Raw genomic sequence first — 27,905 nt, 5'->3', positions numbered from 1 at the left:
CCCTCCCTACCCCTCTCTCTGAAAATAAGTAAAATCTTTTAAATAAAAAAAAAAGAATTTTACACTGCACTGCGATGATTTCATATTGTACCAGTCAGCCCGCATGCATTTCAGCCGGCAGTAAACAGGTTTCAGCATAAACAGACCGCCTTTCAAAATGGGATTCGGGCTTTTTTAAAAAAAGAAACCATAGATGCTAACAGTGTTATTCTAAGAAATACAATTAGGACCTTTCTTAGTTTTTTACAATCAAATGAAAGCAACTGGATGACCAGAGGTTTGCCTACTAAAGTTGAATTCCCTCAGTCCCGGGTGTAGGCAGTGTTTCTTTAAGACGTTCTTGCTTTGGAAACAGGCTCAGCAGAAATTTGGAAACAAGTTTAGGTGACAAAGAACTGATTTTAAAAGGCTCCCCAACCGGAGGTAGCTCTTTCCCCCCGTCATCGGCACAGGAGTGACTGGGGTTCACGCGTGCAGGGGCTGGACTGTGCCCGCCCCCGCCCCCTCCCCAGGGCCTGTGCCGATGCGCCAACCCCAGTGACACCGCGTTTGGAGACAGGGCCTTAACGAGGGAATTAACGTTAAATGAGGCATGAGGGCCGGCGCCCTAACCCAGGGGGCGAGCGTCCGCCTACGGAGACGGAGACGGGAGGCCCGAGGAGCTCGTGGGCGCGCAGGCCGGGCCACGGGAAGGCGCGGCCGGGAGGGCGCGGCCTGCGAGGCGGGGGCGGGTCTCGCCTTGACCTGGGCCTTCCGGTCTCCAGAACTGCGAGAAAATCAGCTTCTGTGGTTCCCGCTGCCCCGCGGGTCGTATTTTGTCACGGCAGCCTGGACACACTAATGCCGTGAGTTTAAAAAATTAATAATTTTCCTCTTTTCCTCCCCCCGCCCCCAAGCCCTACAGTGGCATAACAAAAACCAGACGCGCGCACTCTGAGATCCTGTAGATTCTGTTTCTCAGTAAATTTTCTCCGTCGCCGCGGCCGCGTCTGCGCCCGGGAGGAAGAGCAGGTGGCAGGGGGTGCGGGTGAGAGCTCATTGCTACTCGACAGCAGAAGAGGCCGCCGTCTGTCACCGCGGACAGCCGGTCCCCGCTCGGCGGCGCCGCAAAGACGTTTTCTGCACACGCGTGGGCCGGCGTAACCCCTGGCTCTGCCTCGACTGCATCTCCGCATCACGTGGCAAAATGCCGCAGACTCGCGGGCTCCGGCACCGTCGTCTTTCTCACGGTTCTGGCGGCCGGAAGCCCCAGATCCAGGCTCCCGGCCGCCCTCCTGCGGGAGGGCTCCCTGCGGGGCTGGCGGGCGGCCGCCCTCTCCCGCGGTCCGCACGCGGCCTCGCCCCTGCACGGGCGCCCTCTGCTGGCTCTTCCCGTAAGGACGCGAGTCCCATCGGGCCAGGGCCGCGCTCTGCGGCCTCTTTCAACCTCCGGGGCCCCATCTCCGAGTGCAACCGCCCCGGGGGCTCAGGGCTTGGACGTAGGCGTCGCGAGGGGCACAGACGTTCAGTCCGTGGCAATCCGGACACGTAGCCACCTGCCTTGTGAGACTGTCATGTAATAGCCTGTTAGAGCTCCCGACTCCAGCAAGAAAGACAGAACAGAAACCTCTGCTCGGCACTTCTGCCGCGAGTTGCTCTGACCGGGGGCCCGGGCTACCTGCACCCACCAGGAGACTTGGCCGGAGGAAACCCAGCGCGCTCTGCGGGGCGGTCCTGCGAGGAGCTGGCGCGGCCAGAGCCCTGCCGGGAGGCAGCCGGCCACGGGGAAGCCAGGCCGGCTGGGCGCTGGCACGCAACCTGCGAGCAGCCTGGCGCTGCCGGGGGCTCTTCCGGGGAAGCACCCGCTCCCTGCAGAACTGCCAGCGGAGAGCCGTGCCGACCGCCCTCCCATGGGTTCCGCCCGCAGATGGCCGCCCAGCCGTCTCGGCTGGGCATCTGCGCTTCGCCACGTTCCTTGGAAACGCGAGTGCCGACGTGTACCCGCGTACCTACCGGAGACAGGTGTCTCCCAAGGGGGCCGCGAAATGAGCCTTTCCAGTCTACTCCCCGGGCACTGTGCCGCTCCCCAGCCAACGCGCTGGAGGAGAGGCTTTTCGGGCAAGAAAGAGGGCTGAGCGAGAAAGTGCTGGATGGGTACTTTTGAAATACTGTGGTTGCTCTGCTCTCTCCTCTTGTACTATAGCCTCAACGCGGCTGCCGGATTCATCTTCTGCTGTTGAAAAACAAAAACCAAAAACCCCCACGATGCCTCCGGCCTCCTGAATCCAGGGCAGACTCCTCTGCCCCGTGTTCAGGCCAGGACGCCCACCATCCAAGCCCCCCGGTCAACGTAACCACTGCCCCCAAGCACAACGCTCGCCCCAAACGGGTGCTCGCCCCCTCCTCTCCTCTCTGTCCGCTCTCTGTGTGGCACCCCCTTCACGAGCGCCATTCTCTGCGACATCACACGCTCATTCCTCCTTCCATCCATGGCTGCGCCTCAAGAACCCATTGCCTTCCCTGCGCGAGGAAGCCGCCTTCCTCCTCGTCCTGTTTTCTCCACCATTGCCCATGCCTTCGATTGAACACTCTCTCAAAATGCCACTTTATTATACTTGGGGGAAAGGCGCTTAAAAGTTTTACCTACTCACTCAGTTGGTTCTTGTGCGCGCAGCCTCAGTGTAACCGTAGCTGATTTGTATGCACTCAAACATACACATCTTTGATGCCTCCCATGGCAAGGGGCTCAGTCATGTATATTGGCGTGACATGCGTGTCCACCAGTAACCCTGTGGGAACTGACTTCTGTGCTTTGCTTGGAGGGGCGGAGGGGACGAGAGAAGGCCTTGCCATTGCTGGAAGGTTTCTTTGCCTGCCCGACGCCCTCCCTAACTATGGACAAACGTTTGTGGCACCCCTACTGCGCGTCAGCTACCAGCACAAGTGCTGCAGATTGCAGGAGGGCCTCCACCAGGGACGTTCCCCGGCCGCTGTCGTTGCTTTCTGAACACGCTCAACGCTCCGCAAGGACGCATGGAGTGAATAGGTGAGCCTCGCTGCCTTCCAGCAGCCTATATTTTAATAGAGTTGGGGGAAATGGGATACAGGCGATGAATAAGTCGATGAGCAAGATAATTTCAGAGCGTGATCAAATCACTATGGAGAAAATAAAGTAGGAGCATTAACGCCGAATGCTATGCAGCAGTTTGCAAATCTGGAGATTTTTATCAGCGGAGTCAAGCGACCCCGAGCGCGCGGCTCAGCAGGTAGGAGGGCAGAGTCCGGAGCCGGGTTTCTCGGGTTGCCACCCGGGCCTCCCGCGCCGCTGTGCGGCTCTGCACGCGTCGCTTCACCTTTCTGGCCTCGCTCCCCCGCCCCCTAACAGCGCCTACCGCAGGAGCTGAGTCTGAGGGCTGAAGGGCTGGCACGGAGCGTGTTTGGCCCTGCGCCCGCATCCTGGGAAGCGTTCAGCAAGTGTTAGCAATCGTTACCGCGTTCAGGTTACCCCCAGGCGCTAAAGGGCAGGGAAATGCCAGGCCCCCAGTGGCCCCGAGCCCTGCCCCGAGGCAGGTAGGGGAGCTGGGCTGAGCTGGGCAGTTTTGACCTTGAACTGAGGTCCCAGGAGGCCGAGGAGTCGGTGCCCGATCTCCTAGGGCGCCGGCCTCCCGCAGCGGCGGTTCGCTGAAGAGTCGGTCCCAAGACGGCGACCCCGGGACCCCCGCCCCCTGCTCTGGGGCCGCGGGTCGGAGGCACCGCCTCCAGGGGCGATCGGCGGGGAGGGCGCGAGGGGCGCGCGGGCGGGGCGGGGCGGGGCGGGACGTGCGCGCAGGCGGCGCGGCCGACACGCGGCGCTCGCGCTCCCCGCTTAAATGAGCCGGGGCTCCCCGCGCCCGCCGCCACTTGAGCCGGGCCCGCGCCGGTGCCGTCCCTCGCGCCCGGGTTGCTCGCCTCGGGATCGGTAGATGGGACGGAGCGCCTGGGGTTCGGAGGCGTCGCCCGTCGGGGGGCTCGGGCAGCGCGGGGGCCGGCGGGGGGCTCGGGGATGGCGCGCCGCGGGACCTGAGCTCAGCCCGCGGGGAGGCCGCCTGCTGGCCGCGATGGGCACGGAGCGGGGCCGCCGCCGCGCCGGGCCGTGAGCGCCGCGCTCCGCCGCCGCCTCGCCGCCGCCCGAGCCCCTCTGAAGCGCCCGGCCGCCGGGAACATGGCCCTGGAGCAGCTCGGCTCGGTCCTCAAAGGTAAGCGCCCGGGGCTCGGAGCACGGCGCCCCCTGCGGGCCGAGGCCGGCGCTCCGTCCCTCTGGCTTCCGCGCGCCTTTGTCTGCGGGCGCAGCGCGGGGCTCCCGGCCGGGGACGTGGGACAGACCGGACCGGGCAGCGGGCAACGCTCCGTAAAGTTGTGGGGTTCGCGTCAGTGCGGCGAAGGCCGGTCTTCCCCGACAGGGAGCGACCAAGTCGGTGCGTGCGGACACGGGCAGTCCGCCGCGGCGTCGCCGAGCCCGTCTCCACGACCCCGCGGTGGGCGGGCGGCGGGACGGCCTGCGTGCCCGGCCCGGTCCCACCTGCCGCGGCCGGGAGGCTGCGGCACCACTGCGGCCGGCCGCCGCCGCCGCTCGGCCCCGCGCTGCCCGGACCTCGGCCCCGCCTGCCGCCGCGTCCGCGCTCGGCTTGGTCGTGGGCTGGCCAAGTGCGCGGGCGCTGAAACACGTCGCCCGCTGCTGCTTCGCACCCCGGGGCCGGGGGCGTTTTAGGTTAAAATGTAGATACAGATCGCGAAGACTGCGATATAAAGTTGCTGCTGCAACTCGGACCGAATAAACCCTATTTCCAGTGTTCAAAGGAACACAGACCGCAGGGAAGGCTTCCTTGTCCCCTCCTGGTCGGGATTGAACATTGAATAGCTGTGTATTTGTCACCGTATGAAATGCTCTCCTTTTTTCTATCTGGGAAGACGTGCAGGATGGCATTGTATTAGTGCCATATAGCTTTTGTCGTGGTATTTTCATATTTGTGCGGTGACAGATGGTCGCGATTTTCCCCACTCCATACCAACGCCTTTCCTGAATTTGTTTTATTAGAAAACTCGGTGTAATTTTGCGTTCAAATCTTAGTTGGTCGAGTACTCTATTCCAGACATTCCTAAACTCAGAGCTGCGGTTTCAGTAATCGGAGGTAACACGGTTAACTGCCCAGCTGGATACTTCCACAGTGTCGCACTAAGGTAACCCTGGACTTTCTAGCTGGTGACTATTTCTCAGTCTCCCCATGCATTCTTAGCGACGCCCTCATTCCATGGAAATTTAAGATGCTGGAATGAATTCCGTCGCTTTTCCCATCCGTCACTCCTCAATCACACAGCCACTGTTGGGCAACGAAGATTTCTCCTCACCCTTTCGCAGGGAAGCAGGCAGAATAGGATTTCTGATAGGGCTCCTTCTCGGAATTTCCTCTGCTGTCCCCCCCGCAGTGGGTTTATCAACATCCGCACGACAGTCCCTGGGAGTGGCCCCTGGGAGCAGTCCCTAGATTTGCCGCACGGCTTTGCCTGCGGAACTTGCGGGAACTGAGCTGGTGAGGACAGATGCCCCCACCTCGGCTGGCGAGGGGGCCGAGTGCGCGCTGCCCTCTGTGGCCGAGGCGCTGAGGCTGCGGTGGCTGCGCTTTCAGGAAAGGATTCTGGGCTCACAGCTCCGGTGAAAACAGTGTAGCATCTGCCTTTCCCCTTCTCGCTGGTTCCCAGCCCGCACTGTTATTCCATGTGCTCACGCCAAATTGCCGTTGTCGTTCTAGGCTTACTAGTCAGAAAAGCAAGCCATGTTTAAGTCTTCTAACAGTTCTGTGCCTGCGACTGGAAAGGTCCGGGGATGTAAATACCCATCAGGAGAGATTCAGGATAACAAGAGGGGTTCTCAGGAGGGAATCCGCTGACACCGAGAAACAAGAGTGAAACGTATAGACGTTAGACTGAATGTATCCGCAGGGTCCAGGAGAAGTAACGCCGCTGAGGGTGGTGGGCAGGGCACGTGAATGTCTCGCGGGGGATGGACAGCGACTGGAACATGTCACCTAACATGCCCTATGGCTGCTTGCGTGTGATACGGCTATGCTACAGAGTTACATGCTTATAGTTTTGTAATAAATTGTCTTTATGTAATAAAAGAGGGGCCTTATTTGTGCTGGACCCTGTATGTTAGATTAATTAACTGTATATACATTAGATTAAAATGTATGTACAGAGACTGTGATACAAAGTTGCTCCTGCGGCTGGGACCGAATGAACTCTGTTTCCAGTCCTCAGAGGAATGCAGGTGCACACAAGGCTTCCCTGTCCCCTGCCGACCGGAATGGAGGTGTCACCGCACGCCCTCTGTAGCGCTTGAATTTCTTAACCAAAGGCACATGCTACCTATACAAAAATTGATGTTTTTAAGTTTAAAAAATTACCTTTTAAAAGCATTGGCTTTTTCCGGTGCTGCCCTTCCTTGTGGGCGCCCGGATGGGAACAAGTATCTCCTGAGTACCCCGTCAGGTGACCTGCTTCAATGTGGAAAGGTTCGTATGAGAAACAGCTGTTTGCCGTTGGCATAGGTGCAACCATCACCCGCTGGAAGCCCTGCTGGCCACACTGCGGCCGGTGCCGGCGGAACCAGCGGGCTGCCCTGGGCGTGTGGCTCGGGGTGGAGGGTAAGTTCCTCAAACGCCTGTCCCCTCCACGCTGCCTTCAGTGGTGAGAACAAAGGAAGAGCTCTGGGCTTCTTCCGCCTTCCCATATTAACGCAGCTCAGTCATTCACTCCGAATTGTTTGTGGTCACTCCAGGCCTTATGAGATTTGACTTAACGTCTGTCAGAGTTAAGCATCCCAGTCACGTGAACTGTTAGACCAGGATGGGAACTCACTGTTTTCCTGTTTTTGTTCATTCTGCGCACTGGCTGCAGGAGACTCCTGTTAGACTCCGTCAGACTTAAACCCGTGTGAACTGGGGCTCCGTCTACGGTGTGATGAAGCATAACGATCCCTCGGCACTGTATTTGAAAAATCTTACGTGAGACCGTGACAAATAGCAACTTCTGTCCTTGATCTTAAGCCTCATACCTAAGAAAGTAAACTATACAAAAATAAGTGCAGTCCTGCAAAGCTGTCCCTGTCTTTTTTTTTTATTTTTGAATTTATTGGGGCGACACTGGTTAATAAAATTATACAGGTTTCAGGGGTACAGTTCTGTCACACATCATCTGCATATTGTGCTGTGCGTTCACCACCCCAAGTCAGGCCCCTTCCCTCACCATTTGTCCCCCTTTTCCCTCCCCTACCCCCGCCCCCCGCCCCCTTCCCCTCTGGTCATCACCGCGCTGGTGTCTGTGTCTGAGGGGTTTTTTATTTGCTTAGTCCCTTCACCTTTGTTCACCTGCCCCCAGCGCCCCTCCCCCCGATGTCTCTCAGTCTGTTCTCTGTGTCTGTGAGTCTGTTTCTCTCTTGTTTATTTTGTTCATTAGATTCCAGTTATAAGTGAAATCAAATCGTATTTGCCTTTCTCTGACTGGCTTATTTCACTTAGCAGAATGTTCTCCGGGCCCATCCATGTTGCCGCAAAGGGTAAGAGTCCCTCCTTTTTGGGGCTGAGTAGCGTCCCATTGTGCGAACGTGCCGCAGCTTTTCTCTCCGCTCCGGTACTGATGGGCACTGGGGCCGCGCCCAGATCTGGGCTGTTGTACCTACCGCTGCAATGAACAGAGGGCTGTATACGTTCTTCTGAGTGAGTGTTGCGGTTTTCTTGGGCTTTATTCCCAGAAGTGGGATCTGTGGGTCAAAAGGCAGTTCCATTTTTCGGGTTTTTGCGCGCCCCCGCGCTGCCTTGCACAGCGGCCGCGCCGTCCGCACTCCCGCCCGCCGGACGCGGGCTCCCTTCCTTCCCTCCACGGCCTCGCCGGCACCGGGGCGCCAGTCGGTGGCGGCCGTTCCGGCAGGTGTGAGGTGATGGCTCGCGGGGTTTGAAATTTCATTTCTCTGATGATTAGTGACGTTGAGTCTCTCTTTATATGTCTATCGGCCATCTTTGGAGAAGTGCCTATTCATGTCCTTTGTCAATTTTTTAATTGGCTTATCTGGGGTTTTTGGAAGTTGTTTAAAGTTCTTTATAAACTCTGGATGTTAACCCCTGATCAGATGCGTCGTTGGCGAATGTGTCCTCCCCCCCGGGGGGCTGTCTGTTCACGTCGTTGATGTTGCCCTTCGCTGTGCAAAAGCTTTTTAGTTTGATGTCGTTCCATTTGTGTCTTTTTTCTTTTGTTTCCCTCACCCGAGGAGATACACCAGGAAAAAATATTGCTGTGAGAAATGTCCAAGATTTTACTGCCTGTGTTTTCTTCTAGGACTTGTACAATTTGTAGTCTTCACATTTAAGCCTTGAATCCATTTTGAGTTTATTCTTGTGTGTGGTATAAGGAAGTGATCTAGTTTCATTTTTTGCACGTATCTGTCCCATTTTCTCAGCACCATTTATTGAATAGACTGTCTTTACCCCATTATATGTTTTTGCCTCCTTTGTCAACTAGTAATTGAAATAAAGGTGTGGGTTTATTTCTGGGCTCTCTGTTATGTTCCACTGACCTACATGACTGTTTTTATGCCAGCGCCATGCTGTTTTAATTACTGCGGCATTGTAGTATAGTTAGATTATCAAGGAACATGATTCCTCCAACTCTGTTCTTCTTTTTCAAGATTTCTGTGGCTATTCTGGGTTTTCTGTGGCCCATGCAAATTTTTGAAATATTTGTTCTAGTTCTGTGAACTATGCCATTGGTGCCTTGACAGGAATTGCCTTGAATCTGTACATTGCTTTGGATAGTATGGTCATTTTAATGGTGTTACTCCTTCCCGTCCACGAAAACAGTATATGCTTCCACTCATTTGAACCTTGAATTTCTTCAGCGCCTTAGAATTTTCCGAGTACAGGTCTTTTACATCCTTGGTTAACTTTATTCCTAGGGAATTTTTTCATTATTGCAATTGCAAATGAGATTGTTTTCTTAGTTTCCCTAATAGTTTACATCTTCCTAGTCAAAGAGCTAACAGCTGGCCTAGTCAGAGCAAGTCACTGTGACCTGCAGCACTCGGTGGCCTCGGACACGGCTCCCCCTCCTCTGCCCTCACATCGAGGACAGTGAGGAGCAGGGAGGCCAGGCAGCGGCCATTCCGTTTGGCTTCTCCTGAGAGATTTAACACACCGCACGTTCACCTCCTGGGCGCTTAAAACCAGAAGGCTCAGACGGAGGCACGTTCAGCCACTGACAAGGGAACCCCGGGCCGGCCTGAGAAGTCAGAGGAGTGGCTGAGTATCTGGAAAGAAAAAAAATCCATTCTTTTCCTGCCCCTGATTCACACTCAAATAAAAAGCAGCTGGTTCATCTGGGCGGCTGCCGTCCGTGGAGAGGTGCGCTCCCCGCGCCGTGCGGCGTGGGCACCGCGAAGGTGCGCCTGGATCACGCTCGGTCCCCTCCGGTCTCCATCTGGTGTTGACTGAGGGCTGTCAGGGGCCAGGCAGCCTTCCAGCCCCTGGAGGGACATCAGTGAATCAGACTCACCAGGTCCTCTTTCTAAAAGGAAGAGATAGATAAACAACAAGGAAATGCGGCCATTGTAAGGAGTAAGAATAATTATTTGTATAATAAATCAGGAGGGAGCGGAAACTGTAGCTTCGTTAGAAGTCGGGAAGGTCCCCCAAGGCCCAAGCAGCAGGAAGGGAGCCCACTGTGCAGAGATTTAGGCAGAAGGCGCAGGAACCCCTGAGGCAGAAGTGGGCTTGGTCTGTTGGAGACGTGGCGGGTGGTGGTGGGTGACCGGAGCAGCCGTGGGTGGCCATCGGGAGGCCAGCGGTTGGGGCCCAGATCCCACAGGGCTCTGCAGCTGGATCCCACAGTGCAGAGCCTGGATTTACTCTGAATGTGACGGGACGCCTCCGGCCGATTTGGGAAAGTCCAGAGGATCCCTGGCTGCCGGGGACAGGACAAGCTGGGGCCTGGGGCGGCGACAGTCAGCTGTCTCCGGTCTCCATTTTTCCGTCAGTAGCTCTCTGAATTTCCGCCCAGCAAACAGTCGTCCCAAATAAAAGCTAGACCTTCCCCACGGCCCGGTAGGGGGAGGCGTGGCCGTGGGACCGAGTCTGGCCGGTTGGATTTGTGTGCCACTTTGGAGAAGGGGTCTTGTTTTTTGTGTAGAGTTTTTTATCTTGTGATAAATTGTAGATTCTGGGCTGGTATTTAAAGTTTGCTTTTATTTTTTTATCCTTACCCAATGACATTTTTTCATTGTTTTTAGAGCGAGAGAAAGTGGGAGAGAGAGACATCGTTGTGAAAGAGAAACATCAATTGGTTGCCTCTCGTACGGGCCCCCTCAGGGGACTGAACCCGCAACCCAGGTGTGTGCCCTGGCCGGGAATCCAACCTGTGACCTTCCGGTTTACGGGATGACGCTCCAACCGGCTGAGCCACACCGGCCAGGGCCTGGGCAAGTGTTTTTAAAGGAAGGAGGACTCCTGCTGTTGTTTCTTCCTCCTGCTGATGCGAACGCGGGTCTGGGGGCTGAAATGAAGCTAGAACAGCCGGCCCTCATCATGGCCATTGGGCCAGATGACCTTGGACGTGAGAGTCGTACGCACCCGAATAGTTGGTAGCAGGAGCATAGGTCCCTGCAGATGAGCCAGCCTGGCCACCTACGGCGCAGTTAAGGGACAGAGGCGTGGGCTCTGACTCACTTAAACCAGCACCAGGCATTCCCGTTCCTCGCTGGACAGCCGCATTCGCGTCCCGAGAGTGCGCGCAGTCGGCGAAAGGAGCGAGCCCCAGCAGAGAGGGCGGCTGAAGGGTCCCGGGAGGGGATTCTGAGAGCTGTCTGACAAACCTTGCCAGGAAACAGTGCCTAGGAAAAGCAGGTTTTCAACCGTGGGACGGTAATTTCGTAGAGGCAGAGGGAGGTCCACGGCAGGGCGGGCGTTGGGAGACGGGACGTGTTGGCAGGGACGTTCACCCCCGTTTCCAAAAGCAACTCACCAACCTCCACCCCCCACCCTGCCCCGCCCACCTTGGCCCAAAGCTGCCCGGCCGACCCCAAAAGAGAAAGCAGGCGGCCACCTTCCGTGCCCTTCAGGATGTGGTCCGGGTCCTGTGCTGCGGTCCTCAGGGTGTGGCCCAGGGCGAGCGGTGTCCGCGTCCCATGGGTACCTGTTCAAATGCTAGTCCTCCAGCCCCCGCTCCGGCTCAGGGTCTCTGGAAGTGCCCCCATCTGTGTTTGAGCAGCCCCCCAGGTAGCGTGATGCGCACCCCCGCGTGGGAGCCGCCCTCCAGAGACCCAGCTCCCACGGCTGGGCGGAGACTGGCTGGGCGGGACTGTGTGCCCTTCGAAGACCTGACACGGGACCCAGCGGCGGAGCTTCCCTGTGCCCGGAGCAGCACCAGGTCGGGGCTGAGGATCCCAGCGCCCACCAGCGCCTCTTGCACTGACTAGTCCCAATGCTTGGCATTCAAGGAGTTTGTTTTAATATGTCTGCCCTGCTGTCGTGAGGGATTTACAGAGATCCTTTTACACAACTGAGAGGAAACTGTTTATTACGATAAGGAATTAGAATGAGTAATCGTCACAGCTCTGTCCTTAATTGCTGTGCCTGTTCGCCTGGTTCTTTATGTATCATCGTCATGTTTACGGGCACAGCTTGTGTGGCCCCGTGGTGAATTGTTCCTTTTTAAACTTGGGGAAAAAAGGAAATCCGAGCGGCGCTCTGCAGACAGGGGAAAAGAAAGACAGGTGTATGTGGTCTTGCAGTTTTAGGTTTACGATGATTGCTCTCTGTTGTGTGTTCAGCGCAGATTGCATAAATCAGATATTTTGCACAACCAAAATTTTATTGGTCATTATAGAATATAATTTTCCTGCCACGGTCCGTCTTTCTGCTGTGGTTTCCCAGGTTTTCTCCTGGTCTCAGCTCGCTGATGTCTCGCTCACCCCGTCTGCCTGGCTTTGTGTTACTGCCACACTGTGAATCATAAATATGGAAACCGGTCAATGGCTACGTCTGTGACCCGGGAGCACAGGGACACTGAGCACACAGTTTTGACCAGCTTTATATCCTCCGGATGGTGTGCTCTGGGAACTAGTGTCCTGTGAGCGGATAAATTGATACCAATGGATTGTCAGAGATCTAACATGACCCTGGGTTTTCTTCTTGATCATAAATCTCCTGTTTTTAAATGTACACATATTTCAAGACTCCGTCCCTCCAACTGGGACGCAGCGCAGAGCCGGAAGAGCTGCAAGGAAGGGCGGCCCCGCCGCAGCCCGAGGTCTGCAGCAGCGCCCACGGCCGCGGGAAGCCAAGGGGCCGTGGAGTTGCTGAGAGGAGACGAAAGTCGGCCAGGATTCGGGAGCCCAAGGATGCAGAGGACAAGGGATTAGATTATAGGATATAAACAGCTCGATGGCAAGGACTGCGTGTGCCTGCCGGTGACGTTGCGGGCTGGACGCTCAGGACACGCCACGGAGCGCGCGGTGGCGCGCCATCCCCAGTCCCTCGGCCAGCGACCCCGTCCGCGCCGCCAGCCGCCGCGCGCTCCCCTGCTGTCCCGCGCCAGCGTCCTCGGACCCGGCCTCTGAGTCGTGGTACGAGCCTCGCCGTGGTCGCCGCCGCTGCTCTGCCCTGAGACCTTGTCGCCCGAGCGTCCAGTGTGACTTTCCCTCGTCTCCGTAGCCGCTTGGACTCTGCCCTGCTGTCAGGATTACTGGTCTGAAACGAAGCTGCAAGAACCTCACTCTGGTTCACAAACCCGCGGTGGCTCCTCCTCACGGTCAGAAGTCCGCGCCCCGCAGTGTGGCACCCAGCGTCCCCACGCCAGCTGTCCTCCCGCCCCTTCAGCCGGCGCGCTGGGGACACCGCCATGCTCAGTCCGCTCACTCCCCACGACCCCGCGCCTCCGCGTCCGCCCGAGCTGTTTCCTTCTCCCTTTCCTGCACCACCGTCCCGGGAGGTCCAACCAGGTTATACCTTCTTTTCCGCATCTTCCCACTCGGTTCGTGTCCAGCCGCAGCGGACCAGACCGGACCAGACCGGGCCGGACGGGCTGTCCTCCGCGCCCTCCCGCCTCTGTGCGCCCGCTGACCTCTTCCCTGCGCGCTGGACGTCGGCTCTGGCTGCGGCGGCGGCGTGGCTCCCTAGGGCGCGGCGTGTCCCGGTGCCTGTCGTGTTTTCGGCAGCATGCCGAGCCCCTGAAGAGCCCTGGGCATGTCACCTCACTCATCTTTGCAAGCGCCCCATGAGGCTGCTGATGTCAAGACAACACCCTCGCCGCCCCCAAGTTTGCAAAGAAGGAAAACCGAGCTCGGAGGCCCCGCGGCTGGCGCACGGCAGACGGGCTGCAGCCGCGCCCCGCCTGGCCCCGGGGTCCCTCTTCTCTGCGCTGTGCTGTGTTCCTCCCCCGCAGTGTGTGTCCGCGGGGCCGCTCTCTGGCGCGTTCTCTGCAGGTGCCTGTTGCCAGGACGAGTCAGGAAATCTCCAGGCCTTCCCGGACCTCGGGGCAGGCTGGCTGGTCGTGGGGTTTCCTTTGAAACAGATCGTGAAACGCTACAGTGCCCCACTCATGAAAAATAGGATGTTTAAAAGAATCTCCAAAACACAAGAGAATTCGTCACAGTGTTGACTGGGCCTCGGAAATGTTTGGCTTGGGCGGAAGGAGCTTCGTTTTCTCAATTCTCTCGCCTCCGTGACACGGGGCTCAGCGCAGCAGGTCGAGCCCATTTCTGGGCGGCTGCTGCCCCCTTCCTTCCGCTTCTATTATGAATGTTCTCAGAAGTCGGATCGTCTCACTGAACGTTCCCTGGCGGAGCGCGTGGCGGAGCGTGCCGGCTCTTCGGGACGGAAGGGAGCACAAATAAGAATAATTGGGGCCAGCAAACCCGTTATAAAAAACACGTGCATTCTTTTCGTCCATCATACACGGAAAAGTGCTTCCGGTGCCGTGGGGTCCGGGGCCTGTGTAAACAGGTGCTCTACCAAGTATGTTTATTCTCGGGCTGGCAGAAGTGTCAAATGGTTCATCAGATCATAACCCTGAGCCCTGAAAAATCTTGAGAGTGACCGTTGGCAACAAGTAGTGGTTTTAGTTCCTCTTTTCTTGCCCTCTGATTTTCCTTATAGACGGAGTGAAATGTAACGTAGATTCAGTCGCTTAACCGCGCTTCCCTCTTCTTCCCCAGTGTTGCTGGTGACGGCGCTCGTGGCGGAAGGGATCGCTGTGGCCCAGAAGACGCAAGGTAAGGCGCGGGCGGGGTCGCCGCGCAGGCCGGCAGCAGCTTACGGGAAGGGGTTGCGGCTTCGGAGGGCCGCTCCGTCCTCCGCCGGGGGGTCCTGGTGACCCGAGGCTCTCTGTCAAGCTGCCAGCCCCACTCAGCTGGGCGCAGCTGCCGTCCCCGCGAGGGCCTTGTCAACATGAAGCCCCGCCTGAGAAATCTCCAAAATCCGCATCCCTGGGAGCCCCTAGCATGGTGCGGATTCTGTCCAGAAGCTAAATGGGGTCCACGCTTTATCACTAAGCAAAAATGAAGACCCGTCCCCCCCACCCCAGACAAATGGCACGTTTCCATCCATATCTTATTCAAAGCCCTTTGGACTCTTTGGACTGTCCTCGTTTATGACAGATTAGTGAGTGTGGTTTCTGAACCAGATTTTCATGGGAGAGCTGAGTGCATTTCTCACACAGTCTGATTTATCTTTTTATTCCCATCATCGTTCTGCACGCGCAGGACAACAGTCCAAGCATTCTAAATAGTCGGCTGGGGAGCCGCCGCCCCGGCCTGTGGCTGGTGGGCCGACTCTCCTGGCGGTTTCTTATAAAAAGGGCGCTTCCTGCTACTTCTTAGCCGCCTCCGGGGCAGCGAAAGGGAAGACTTCCCTGTGAGGCGGAAGGTGAGAGGCATCTCCCCGCGGCATCTCCCCGCCCGCCCGCTGGGCGCGCGGTCCTTCCAGCCTGTGCCCCGCAGCCCGCGGTCACCCCTCCTGCCGCGGCCTGTGAGCTCGGGCCCCCCGCTGAGCGCTCAGCGAGCGTTCTCCACGGGAACAGGGGGTCTTTGCGTGCAGGGAGCTCCTTCCTTTTCTTCCCCTTCTGCTGCTGTCATCGCAGGAGAGCCGCGGGCATGGCTGAGGTCCAGGAAAATGTCACCTGTCACCACAGGCGGTGGGCCAGGCCGGCCCGTCAGAAGCCTCTGTGTCCACCCCCCTCCTTCGGCCCTGGTGCCCCACCCTCGTTCCATGGCGTCTGCTCTTTCTGTCCAAGGAGGTTAAATGTTTGGTGTGGCTGTCGCTGGGTTTCTGTTGTGATTTTTTTTTTTTTTACATAGTCTTTGTTTCCTCGGAGTCGCTTTTATTAATCCATTTTTCCTATTCGAGGCTTTCCTCAAATGTCTCGTGACCTTTGCCTGCCTGCCCGTATTTACAAGAGAAGCACTAAAATCTGCCGCTGTCTGCCCGCGCTGGGTCGCTCCGTTGGTGACAGCGTCGTCCCTGGGCACCAAGGCCGCGGCCCGGTCCCCAGTCAGGGCCCGCACAGGCGCCGGGCGGTGGGGGGGGAGGGCAGGGGGGGTAAGCGGAGCAGCACATCCGCGTCTCCCTCCCTCTCCACCCCCCACCGCCCGCAGCAGTGTCGGGGCCTGCTTGCTGCAGACTGGCGAGTGATGTGACACTGGGGGACCCACCCCGTCGTCCGCGTCCCCGGGTCTTTTCCCTGGGGCTCACGGAGGCCCTGGAGAAGGGCGTCCGCTTCCCGCTGCGGCGGGAGGCGGGGGCCTCGGTGGGCGCGTCGGCGCTGCCCTCGCGTCCCTGTCTGCAGGCTGGCGGTGCCGCCCTCAGTGACGCACGGTGGCCTCCCGCCTAGTCACCCTGTTTTGTCCCCTCCCAAGAAATCATCTCAGGTCTGATGTGGTGAAAGAGCTGCAAGTAGCCGTGGTGTGGGGGGGTGTGGGGACTCCAGCCGGCCCTAAACGGACCGCGCTCGCCGGACCGGCCCTCTGCCGCCGCCGCCCCGCCCGCGTCCTGACCCTGCGCGGGGGCTGCTGCGGCTGCTGGCCGCCCCTGACTGTTACTTAGAGGCTTATGTCCTTAAAAAAGAGCCTTTTATCATTGTCTGAGCGGACTTCGAGGGAGGAGCGGAGCTAAAGGCATGTGTCCGCTCCGCCGTCTTTAAAACACCTTTGTAAGCTTTCAACTTACTTGACTTGGCGTTAAACAAAACCCCTGGGACCTTTAACGTAATGTCGGGCCGAGTTTTATCGGTTCGCTGGCTTCCCGGCTTCTGCCATGTGGCTCGGCCCCTGTGGAGTCCGCGGGCTGACCTCCCGGCGGCGTCCCCGCGGGGGCTGCGAGCCTCGAGCCTCGGCGCCCGTCCCTTCGGCGGGGTCCCCGCGGAGGAGGGGGCAGTGACAGAGTGGGCACGGGGGGGCGGGAAGTTGGGGGGGAAGAGAGGGGCGCGGTCTCTCTGGCTGCGCCCCTGCAGCCTGCCCTCTTCCCCTAAGATGGACAGAACCTCGGGGTCCGGCACATCCCCGCCCCGCAGTGTGGCATCTGGGTGCGAACCAGCAACGGCGGGCACTTCGCCTCTCCCAATTACCCCGACTCTTACCCGCCCAACAAGGAGTGCGTCTACATTTTGGAAGGTACGTGACCGATTCCCGTCTTCCGTTCGATGACTTTTTCACCTCATTGTAAGACTAAATGCACGGGTAAAATTACCTGTTTGAACCAATTTGAACAAAGCTAAACATGTATTTGAACTGAGCTCTAGGGATTAAACATATTCCTGATGACTGACCCCATTAGCAAGATTAGAGTTGAAATACTGTAGGAATTTTGAATCTCCTAAGATGTAGTTTAACCAGACACACCAATATCTGTGAGGCGTTTCTCTGATAAGAAATTTAAATTAACTGGCATCTCTTATTAGGCTTTTATGCAGATTTATGTCCGTAGTTACATCAGTCCCTTTCTTTGTTCTCCGGTTCCTTGTGGTACATTGAGGCTCCTGAACCGAGCATTAGCTTCTGGACTCTAATTCTGATCAGTTGAATACATTGCCCTGATTTCATAAATAGCATAGGCCAAAGGGAGAGATTACTATAGTTCCACGACGTAGCGTTATTCCTCGCGTAACATAAACATGTATTGTGAATTGTGTGGGTGACGTCCCCGTCACGGTGCTCGGCTACGGAGCCGGAAAAGCCGCAGCCTGTGGCTGTTGACATTCCCACGTCGTCCTGGGTGTGTCGCCCTGATTTGCGGACCCCTGTCTTCCAGCTGCTCCACGGCAAAGAATAGAGGTGACCTTTGACGACCATTTTTACATAGAGCCATCGTTCGAGTGCCGGTTTGACCACCTGGAAGTCCGCGACGGGCCATTCGGCTTCTCCCCGCTCATTGACCGGTTCTGCGGCGTGAGGAGCCCTCCGCTGATCAGGTCGACGGGGAGGTTCATGTGGGTCAAGTTCAGTTCTGATGAAGAACTCGAAGGAATGGGATTTCGCGCCAAGTACTCCTTTATTCCAGGTGAGGAGGCGTTCTGCCCACTGAGCAGGCCGCGCCCGGCAGCAGGCTCCCGGAGGCTGGAACGGAGGGGTTCGGTCGCGTTAGCACGTGAACTGCGGAGCCCCCTCCGCTCTGGAAGTACACAGGTCCCTCACGGGGACACAGACACGTTGTTGCTGTAACAAGACGACAGAGTGACAAGTGCACAATCCTTTTGCTTTTATGTAGGTTTTCACACAAGAAATTTGTTGATTGAAAAAAAACTGAAACATATCCGGGTGAAAAGAAAATATCCACAATGTTACCGCTCTCTCTATAAAAAACCGAGCGTTAGCTGTTCAGTGTACATCCCGCACGTTTTTCCCTACCTACTTATTTTGTTTGTTTTATGCACCTGCAGGTGTATTGCCCGTTTTGGTTTTGCCTAAAAACATAGCTTCTTTTTCCTCGACTAAACGCATTATGGGAATTTTTGAGCGTCACTTTGTTCCTCAGATTCTCAGCGCCAGAAGTCTAACATTTTCAGCAAGTAAAACTGACCTGATAGACTTTATCTGATGGATTCTCCACACAAAACCTGCCAGTGACTGTCCACAGCAGTTTTATTGTCACTGTTAAAACTCAGAAGCAACCACGATGTCCTTCAAGGGAATAGATAAACCACGGTCCATCCGGAGAGTGGCATGTTATTCAGAATGCAACATTATTTTTGAGACCAGTTTTAGGTTCACAGGAAAACTGAGCAAGAAGTACAGCGTTACCATACACCACACACACAGGGCTACCTCCAGCCCCTGCCCCGAACCAGATGGGCCTCAGCCGCAGTCGATGAGCGTGCGCTGCCGCGCCGCGGTGGGCCCACTGTTGGCGTTACTGGACGAGGGCCCCGTGTGGGCCTGTTACGTGATCCCACAGTGGCCTCGGTGCCCGGCAGGCCCTCTGCTCGCCTCGTCGCCCCTCCAGCCCAGCCCCAGGCAACGGCAGATCTTCATGGCCTTGCCCAGACAGTCACAGCGCGGGGGTCCCACGGCAGGTCACCCCCTTTCACTTAGGAGTGTGCATTTAAGGTCCCTCCGCATTTTTACGTGGCTTGCAACGCGTTGCGTTTTAACCTGAACAATGCCCCGTCGCCTGGGTGGGCCACGGTGTGTTCGTCCCCTCTATTGTGGGGCATCTCGGTTGCTGCTGAGTTTTAACAGTTACGAATGAACCTGCTATAAGCATCCATGCTCAGGCTGTTGTGTGGAGAAGCGTTTAACATTTGGGCCAGTAACCAAGGAACACAATAGCTGGATATTAAAAATGTTTTTAAATTTTTGTGTGAGTTGGGGGCGGGGAATGCGAAGGCAGTGCAATGTGGTGAATGTACTTCATTCCCCTAAACTGCGCACTTAAACAATAAAGGTAAATTTTTAAAAATTACACACAGGTGCCTTAAAAAACTTAATTTGAAAATGTAGATAGGACCTATGCATACCAACCTGCCAAAATGAAAAAATCGCTAGTTTGAACTCAAACTCTTGAACGACACTGCAAAACCTAGTTTAGCAATTAGCACACTTAGCATATGGCAGATATTTTAAGACTTGGTTCCTTCCTTCCTTCTTCCCTTCCTCCCTTTCATCCTCACCCGAGGGCGCGCTTATTGATTTTAGAGAAAGGGGAAGGGTGGGGGAGAGAGATCAATGTGAGGGAGAAGCAGTGATCGGTTGCCTCTCACACGCACCCCAGCCGGAGGCCAACGCCGCAGCCCCGCACATGCCCGGACTGGGGACGGAAGCCGCAGCCTTCCGGTGACCGGGGTGACACTCCGGCCCGCCGAGCCACACTGGCCCGGAGAAACCTACTTTCATACACAGTTTATTGTTGGTAACTGGGTGCTTGATCCTTGTTAAATAAAGTTGTTTATCCTTTACCACGATTATTAAATGACGTGTTGAGAAAAGTAGGAGGGAAATTTGGGGCTTAGTTTAGATGACTTCCCAAGAGACTGTTCTTTATTAGTAAACCAAACGCAGCTAAAGGGGACCACGACACTTCAGCTCTTTTGCGGGTAAATGTCAAAGAGAAATTTAAATTTTAAACAGCATTGGAGTAAAAGTCATAGGCGTTATCTGGCAAACAAATCACAATTTCTTCCCAGGTAGGCGAGAATTCTAGGGTATAGTCCTCATTGCATTAAAACGTCCAGAATTAGCCCAGATACATACATACGAGGTCTGTCCAGAAAAAGTCCAGCCACTGTTAATATGACGAGAACAGTTGCATGACATCGATGTAACCTGGCAGCCGAGGAGAGTGGACTGGAATGCGCATGCGTGAGCAACGATGACTTCCTTGTACTATTCAGTGGGGGCGGTAGACGCCGTTGAGAGCCTGTGCGCTGTGTGGCCATCACATTCAAAATGAGCGAGTAGAGCAACGAATCTACATCACATTTTGTGTTAAGCTTGAACATTCCTCTGTGGAAACTACCGGATGATTCAGAAGGCTGCAGCCATGGGCAACGGGTGATTGGCAGCTTCATCGCGACAACGTGTCCCGCACGTGCATCATGTCTCATGCAGAGTTTTGTGGCAAAACATCAAATCCTCCAGGTGGCTCAGCCCCCCTACAGCCCAGATTTTATGCCCTGCAACTTCTGGCTTTTCCCAAAACTAAAATCACCTTTGAAAGGAAGGAGATTTCAGACCATTGATGAGATTCAGGAAAATACGACAGGGCAGCTGATGACCATTGGGAGAATTGTGTGAGGGCCCAAGGTGTCCTTGTCCTATGCGCAATGTGTCTTGGACCTTGTATCTTCTTCAGTGAGTGTCTGTTTTTTTATATTACGTGGCTGGACAGACCTCGCGTAGGAAGCGCAGCCCATTAAGAGCCTCTGTCTCAGCAGATGCCGTTAGCAGACTTCAGCCAGGGTTACCGGCTCCTAGACAAAATGTATTTTCTAAATACGACTGTAACTAAACAGTTGTGATTTAGCTGGTTGTGCATTGCCTATTTATTGTGATCTGTATTTTCCTTTTCTTTTAGCGGTGAAGTGATGGAACCCTCGCCCACGGGGCGTAGTAGGAAAAGCTGGGTAGAGAACTGGAATGGAGCCCTGGCTTTGCCATCAATTTGGCCTGAGAAAACCTTAATCTCTGATTGCGTTTCGTGCTCATTTAGAAACTGGAATGTTACCCAGTGCCCCTGCCATCACTCCCATTAGCATGAATTAAATGTGATGTATGTAAAAACTCTGAAACACCATAAAATGCAAATTTAAGGTAATATAGTCTAGAAATCCTAAGCAATCTATTCTATTTTGCTTATATTTTAACTGTAAGTCACATAAGGTTGCTCTCATGACATGTACCTACAACTAATAGAGGGAAAGAGCTGCTTTTTAAAAAAAATAAGAATCTTTACGTATAAAGTTGCCTGATTTCAGTATTTTAAAACATTCAAATAATTGAAAGCATTGTTTTTGATGTCTATACTTTCAAAGATCTGACTTACAGATAAGATTTCATAACATGCATTTTTAACACTCGAATATCACTTCAGTTCATTGGATTTAGTTCACAATAATTAAATCGGGCACCGTGGCCAATGTGGTTCAGTTGGTGGAACATCGTCCCATACACCAAAAGGCTGTGGGTTCAATTCCCAGTTGGGGCACATACATATGTTGCGAGTTCAGTCCCCACTCAGGGTACATACAAGAGGCAACCAACCCATGTTTCTCTTTCTCTCTCTCCCGCCTTCTCTAAAATCAAAAAATGTATCCTTGAGGATTTAAAAAAAAAAAAATCAAACTCTGACCATTTAATTAAATCAGTTATTTTTACGCAGACTGGTGGTCTCAACCTCCTGTGAACTGCTTCTCAGGGCTGAATATCCACATAGCACCTAGTCGTCTTTCTCTCCCTGCTGTTGGGAAAGAACATGCAAGTGATCATTTTAACCCTCGGAAGCATACGCGTCATTGGCATTAAGCACATTCACAGTTTCGTGTGGCCGTCGCCCCTGCTGCTCATGCCCGGAACTCTTTGGTCACCCCAGGCTGAAACTCAGTCCCCGTGAAACACTTCCCCGTCCCTCCAGCCCCTGGGACTGACTGCTCTGAATTGGACTAGTCTAGGTATTTCATATGAGTGGAACCACACAATGGTTGTCCTTTAGCATCTGGTTTATGTCACTGAGCATAGTGTTTCCAGGTTCATCCACGTTGCCGCAGATGTTAGAATTTCACCCCTTCTCAAGGCGGAATAATACTCCCCACTCTTGGATGTGCCGCGTTTTGTTTGTCCATTCATCTGTCAGTGGGCTGCCTGCGGCTGTTGACAGAGCTGTGGGTTTTCAGGAAGCAAAAATAAGTGACTAATTCAGGATGGGATCAAAGTATATACGTTGTCACTTAAAAACATTGATTCTGCCTTGACCAGTGTGGCCCAGTTGGTTGGAGCATCATTCCACGAAGCAAAAGGCCCCCGGTTTAATTCCCGGTCAGAGCACACGCCTGGGTGGCAGGTTCGGTCCCAGGCCAGGTCACGTTCAAGAGGTGACGGGTCAATGCTTCTCATTCTCTTTTTATCCCTCCCTCCCTTCCCCTCTCTCTAAAACTAAATAAATAAAATCTTTAAAAAAGACATGGATCGTATCAGTGAGCATCTGAACGTGCTCGTCAATAACCAGCTGTCTCTACACCAGAAAGTCCTCTCTTACATTGTTACTACCTGCCGCATTAACCGTAACTTAAGACGTTAAACCTTAAGAGTGACTCTTAACATGTCTCAAAATGCGAATGACTGTCTGCTTTTTTTCTGTTCCAGATCCAGACTTTACGTACCTAGGAGGTATTTTAAACCCCATCCCAGGTTTAGTATATTACCTCTTTTTCCTCACGCCACCTTTGATCTGCCGTCCTTCCCCTTGACCGCATCCCTCTGTTCCTTCCAGATTGCCAGTTCGAGCTCTCAGGGGCGGACGGGATCGTGCGCTCCAGCCAGGTAGAGCAGGAGGGCAAGACGAAGCCCGGCCAGGCGGTGGACTGCATCTGGACCGTCCGGGCCGCCCCAAAGGCCAAGGTAGGGCCGCGCGTGCCGGTCGCTTCCCAGATGAGCGGGAGACCTGCCTTGCGTATCGCGCCGTGTTGGTTCGTGCACATAGTCGTTGATTATCTTCACTGTATTACAACTCTTTAGAATTTATTTTAGTCGCGTTATTAGGTACCTTTTAAGATCTCAGCGTTGTCGCCATTAGATAAGCTACCGTGTAAACTTCAGAAGCATCACACATCCGTTAAGCTTCTTATTTTAGGAATCGTAAGATGCTTAAAAATCTGCGGACTCCTCGTTGACATGTGAAAGTATGGAGCAGGACGATCATGGGTGCGTTTAAAAAGTTTTATGAGGAGAAAACATGTGAGGTCACAGGAAGTTAGAGGGTGTTGTCCGAGGTCTCGGAGTCGGCCAACCCGAACTCCAGCACGTTGTCTTAGTTCCGTGTCCTCGCTCCGCGCCCCCCGAGTCCGCGCGCCGCCAAGCTCCCCCTGGGGGACACGCGGGGATGGGGTTTCTGAGACACTGACAGGTGGAAACTGGTCGCCAACTATTCCTCCTTTCTGCTTTGAATTTATATTTCTAGGAAGTTCAACAGGGTTAAAACCGTATTTAGTGTATATATGTGTAAAAACAGAAAAGAGAGAGTAAAGTGGGAGACACACCTTTTAGAAACTATAAAAACCCGATTTGCGGTCACGCTCTGAGGAGGGTCAGAGAACCTGAAGCCCCCCTGTGACAGAAACCCACGTACCAGCTAGTGTTCAGGGCGTCGACAAGCTCCCCCAGAAGGAGGTAACTCTTACGGAATAGAGATGGAGAGAGCGAGCTAGAACCTCGAGCGGTAACCTGACAGCCGCCGCTGGGGCCGAGGTGCCGCCGCTGTGTTGGTGGCTGGTGACGCAGCAGCAGACCCGGCCGGGGCAGGACCGTGCTGTGAACAGCCCCACCGACACGGGCACGAAAAGGCCTCGGGCTCGGGTCACCTCCGTGACCGACACCCTCCCCTAACCCGAACCCGCCAACGGGGGTGACGGCCGTGAACGGCGGGGCTGGAAAAGCCCTCCCACCAACACGGGTTGAAAACAAGGACGCTCATCACCCTGGGCTCAGGCTGGGGTCTCCCCAAGCCTTTACACCTAGAACCCTGTCTGTAGTACCAGTTTGGGATACGAATTTACAGTTCACGTTCAACCCAGGAATCGCTTAGCCCCAAAATTAACAAAGTGGAGCTGGCCTCATGAAACCTTTGAGGCCGGTGGCAAAAATAAAGACAAAGTGACTCACCGCAGGGGCCCCAGGATCGCTGTCGATAAAGCGCCGCTGAGCATACAGGTCGGGCTCCCAGAGAGAGCGGGAGCGCACGCCCGTGGGCAGCCCACCCGGCGAGAGCGGGCCCCAAACCCCCCGCAGGAAGGAGTCAAGAGGGCGAGCGAGGACAGTGGCCTGGCACACTCTAGAAATAACCAGCTATAAAAAATGAAATCCATAAATAAATAACCAGCTAGAACGCCTGCACGTGAACAGAAGTGAAGGGAGAGGGACGGACCGGCCCAGAATGCACGCTGGGGGCGAGGGGGGCCGCGAAGGGAGTGCAGTGGACGGATTCTTTTTCTCCCAGTCTGTCCGTAGCCATGAGGTTGCTTGATTAAGGAAAACGCAGGCGACATGGTGCTCCGTGGAGCAGAAAGCCTCCTCTCCTTCCAGACCGACTCCGGGTTCCCTCGTGCTTGGCCCCGGTCGGCTTCCCCTCCGCTGTCTGGCTGTCGGCTGCCGTGACCCAGTGTGCTCTCCCCTGAGGGGCGGGCGCCTGCGCCGGGAGGCCCAAGCCCGCGGGTCCTCTCAGCGGCCGTGTTTCTCTCTGCCCCTGCCGCAGATCTACCTGAGGTTCCTGGACTACCAGATGGAGCACTCCAACGAGTGCAAGAGGAACTTCGTCGCCGTCTACGACGGAAGCAGCTCCATCGAGAACCTCAAGGCCAAGTTCTGCAGCACAGTGGCCAACGACGTCACGCTGAGGACGGGCGTCGGCGTGATCCGCATGTGGGCCGACGAGGGCAGCCGCCTCAGCAGGTTCAGGATGCTCTTCACCTCCTTCGTGGAGCGTGAGTAAGCGCGGCGCCGCGCCCCGCTCTGCGCCCGCCGCGCCACTGCTCTGTGCGTGCAGGCGCATTCCCCTGGGGCAAAGCCTGCGCGCCCCAGGGTGGAGCAGCGACCGGTCGGGGTCCCTCCTCCCCAGGCACCGGCCTTCGCGGGTGGGACAGCCACGCTGATGCCCTGCCTGTTACCAGGCTGCAAACGGTGGTCGGGAGGGCCGAGACGGGAGGCTTCTCCCACGAGTTTTAAAACTAAAAATGACAATCAGGCCCTGCGCGGGCGACTTGGTAGGTTGGAGCGCCGTCCCATAACCCGAAAGAGCAAGGGTTTGATTCCCGGTCCAGACACATGCCTGGAGTGCGGGTTCGAGTCCCAGTCGGGGCACATACAGGAGCCAGCCGATCGGTGTGGTCTCCCCGCCCTCTCTCTAAAAACCCAAACAGCTCTAGCCAGTGTGGCTCAGCCGGTTGGGCATCGTTCCGCAAAAGCAGAATGTCGCTGGTTCAGTTCCCCGTCAGAGCACAGGCCCAGGTTGCGGGCCAGGTCCCCTGTCGGGGGCGCATGAGCGGCAACCACACACTGCTGTTTCTCTCTGGCATGGCCATGTTTCTCTCGGTCTCTTTCCCACCCTTCCCCTCCCTCTAAAAGTAAATAAATCTTTTCTAAAAAATAAATTTCAAAATCAATAAAAATACCCTCAGGTGAGGATTTTTTTTTAATTATTTAAAAGATAGTAACAATGGTCAATAGTGGTAACTCAGCCTGATGAGTAACTGTGACCCCAGCAAACCTGGTCACCAACCCTTTAGAGCCGCTATGTTTTCTTCCTTTTTTTTTTTTTTTAATTTTTATTTTTAAATACCCATAATTTAAGCTTTTGGAAAGTTGTAAGACTAGCAAGGTTCCCATAAGGCCTCCTCGCAGATTCCCCGAATGTTAACACCTTGCAAAACCATAGCCACGGGTGTCCTGCGGTTAACGACCACGGAGGCCTTCCTCGGCTGTCACGAGGTGCCCTGAAGGTCCCTTTGTGCCCCAGGACCCACGTGGCCCCCAGCGGCAGGTCTCTGGTCTCCCCACCTGGGACACGTCCCGGTCGCCCGCGATCGGGGTGCACTGGCAGCGCGTGCCCGGCTATTCCGTCCGTCCGCGCAGGCTTATCTGACACGGCCGCTCGGACGCCGTGGAGCGCGCGCCTCTCTGTCAGGAACACACAGAAACGCGGGTCCCTGCCGTGGGCTCCGGGCCGGGGAGGTCAGGGCCGCGCCTGCGCCTGCCTCGCCTCGATGCCCATGTCTTCCTCCGGGCTGTCTGCCGAGCTCCTCCCCCGCGAGGTCACCGCCCGATCCCTTTCGGGTCCGCGAGGCTCTCGGAGACCATGCCGTGGCCCTCCTGCTCGGGCGTCTCCTCCGATGGCGTCCGCCTGTGGTGGCCGTGGTGCTGGTGGCCCCAGGTGGTGGCTCTCTGCTCCCGGCCTTCCTTCCACACTTTGTAATTACAGTTTTTCTGTGAAGAAGAGCCATTCTTATTCCCTCGCTTCTCTATTCAGTTAGTGCTACTAGTGTGACCTCTTGGCTGTTTATTTTCTCCCATGAATATATATTCATTATAAACATATACATTACGTTATTCTATAACACGCGATGATGCTGCGCAGAGTCGCAGCTCGGGCCCCGGGACCCCTCCGCAGCCTCCCACGCCCCCCCAGTGCGGCCGGCGCACGTAGTCCCCCCTGCGCCCGGCCTCCGCCTGGTCTCTCAGTGGGAAGCCTGCCTCTAGCTACACGCAACGCGGTCACTGCTCGGTCCTTGTACACACGCGAAGGCAGGACCGCTGGACCACACCCCTGTTAGACGCGTCCTAGCGGGCGGTACCGGTCCGGGTCGTCTTGTCTTCAGCCTCACCGCCGAAGTCCGCTGTGCCGGCTTCTGAAATTACTCTCCCCCTCTCCTTTCCTTCCTGTGGTTTCCTCACTCACCTGGAATCCCGTTAGGTTCATTTGTGACTGTTTCTGTTTCGTCTTCCGTCCCCTCCCCACATCATGGGGACCTGGAGCTGTTCACACTTGGGGGGGCGCCCGGAATACGCCCCTGTCCCCAGAGAGCTGTGCGGAAAGACAGCCCCCGCTCATGCCCTCGCCCGCTGTCCCAGCCCCGCCCCCGCCTCTCCGCAGCTTCCCGGCACGTGCCTGTTTCCTCGTATCCCCTTTTTTCTTCCACAAAAGGAAGCATGTTGCGCACTCCACAGGTATCGGGGACCCTGCACATTCATTCCGAGAGGCCGCCCTCCCTTCTGTCACTGTGCAGAGCACATTGTCCGTGTGTGCTTCGTCGGTCCCTCTCCTGGTGGTGGGCACAGAGTAATTTCCAGCGTTTTGCAATTACAAGCCACGTCACAAAGAACAATGTCACGCATGTGTGTGTTTATCTCCTCGGAGGTGTGTGCCCAGGAGGATTCCGGAAGTGGGGTTGCTCGCTTACGGGCTAAATCATGTGTAGTTTAGTTGGGTGTTGCCAAACACCGAGTTGGCATCTCCTCCCAACAGAAGGCGGTTTCCTCTGAAGATCTGCCGTTTGCTGTAGCCACCTTCGTGCGCTGTCTCCGCGAGACCTCCTGGGGGCCGCGCCGCCTCACCGGGCACTTCCGCGGCGTGCACACGGCCTCTGTCCCTAAGCCCCCGCCCGCCCCCCCCTCCGGCCTTTCTTCTGCCGCCGCCTCGTCTTGCTCAGCCTTCCATTTAGTCCGCGCTGCTCTAGCCTAAACCTTACGTGAAACACTCTTCTCTGATGATTTTAAGTTAGTATCAAAGGAGATCAAAGTAGGATCAAAGTAGTCCTTAAATTTTTACACCATAAAAGTTCTGGTTTGAAGATCTCCTTTTGAGAAGCACATTTGAGAGCTTCAGACATTTCACATGCGTCTCATTAATTCAGGTTGTTAAACTCTCTCTCTCTCGTCCCTCTCTGAGCTCTTCGCGATGGGTGACCGTTAGGAGTCCAGCCAGGGAAGCGGCCCGGGTTTAGGGCAGGTTTGCATAAGCAGCCCGGCTCCGCACGGGCGACCTGCTTCAGGGCAGCCCGCGGCCCAGCGCCAGGGGACTGAAACGGGAGCGCGGCTGCAGGGACCAAAATAGACCAGCGATCAGAATGTGTCCCATGTCCCCCCAGGCATGGAGTGCGAACGCGCCTCGCTCTTGAAGATTGGGTACGGCTGGAGGAGGATGGTTTCTAGG

At 55.7% G+C, this 27,905-nt stretch overlaps 1 protein-coding gene across 4 annotated transcripts in view; it reads left to right on the top strand.

The window, feature by feature from the left end:
- Positions 1-4,096: 4,096 nt before the first annotated feature.
- The window catches only part of NETO2 (neuropilin and tolloid like 2), a 35,358-nt gene continuing 11,549 nt past the window's right edge, over positions 4,097-27,905 (top strand). For 2 of the 4 annotated variants that reach the window (XR_008528911.1, XM_054570300.1), the window contains exons 1-7: positions 4,099-4,214; positions 14,216-14,272; positions 16,526-16,666; positions 17,304-17,552; positions 22,349-22,393; positions 22,476-22,603; positions 24,453-24,681. Coding sequence is in view for 3 of the 4 variants with exons in the window: in XM_054570300.1 (XP_054426275.1) it covers positions 4,181-4,214; positions 14,216-14,272; positions 16,526-16,666; positions 17,304-17,552; positions 22,349-22,393; positions 22,476-22,603; positions 24,453-24,681 (883 nt within the window). In the remaining variant the exon portion in view is untranslated. Of the gene's footprint in view, positions 4,215-14,215; positions 14,273-16,525; positions 16,667-17,303; positions 17,553-22,348; positions 22,394-22,475; positions 22,604-24,452; positions 24,682-27,905 lie in introns of all 4 variants that reach the window. The other 2 variants (XM_054570301.1, XM_054570302.1) reach the window with 2 other exon arrangements.

This window comes from Pteronotus mesoamericanus, unplaced genomic scaffold (genome assembly GCF_021234165.1).
Source record: "Pteronotus mesoamericanus isolate MK-2021 breed Mesoamerican mustached bat unplaced genomic scaffold, CSHL_Meso_final contig_202, whole genome shotgun sequence".
Taxonomy (NCBI): domain Eukaryota; kingdom Metazoa; phylum Chordata; class Mammalia; order Chiroptera; family Mormoopidae; genus Pteronotus; species Pteronotus mesoamericanus.
This window is presented reverse-complemented; position numbering and strand designations above follow the sequence as displayed.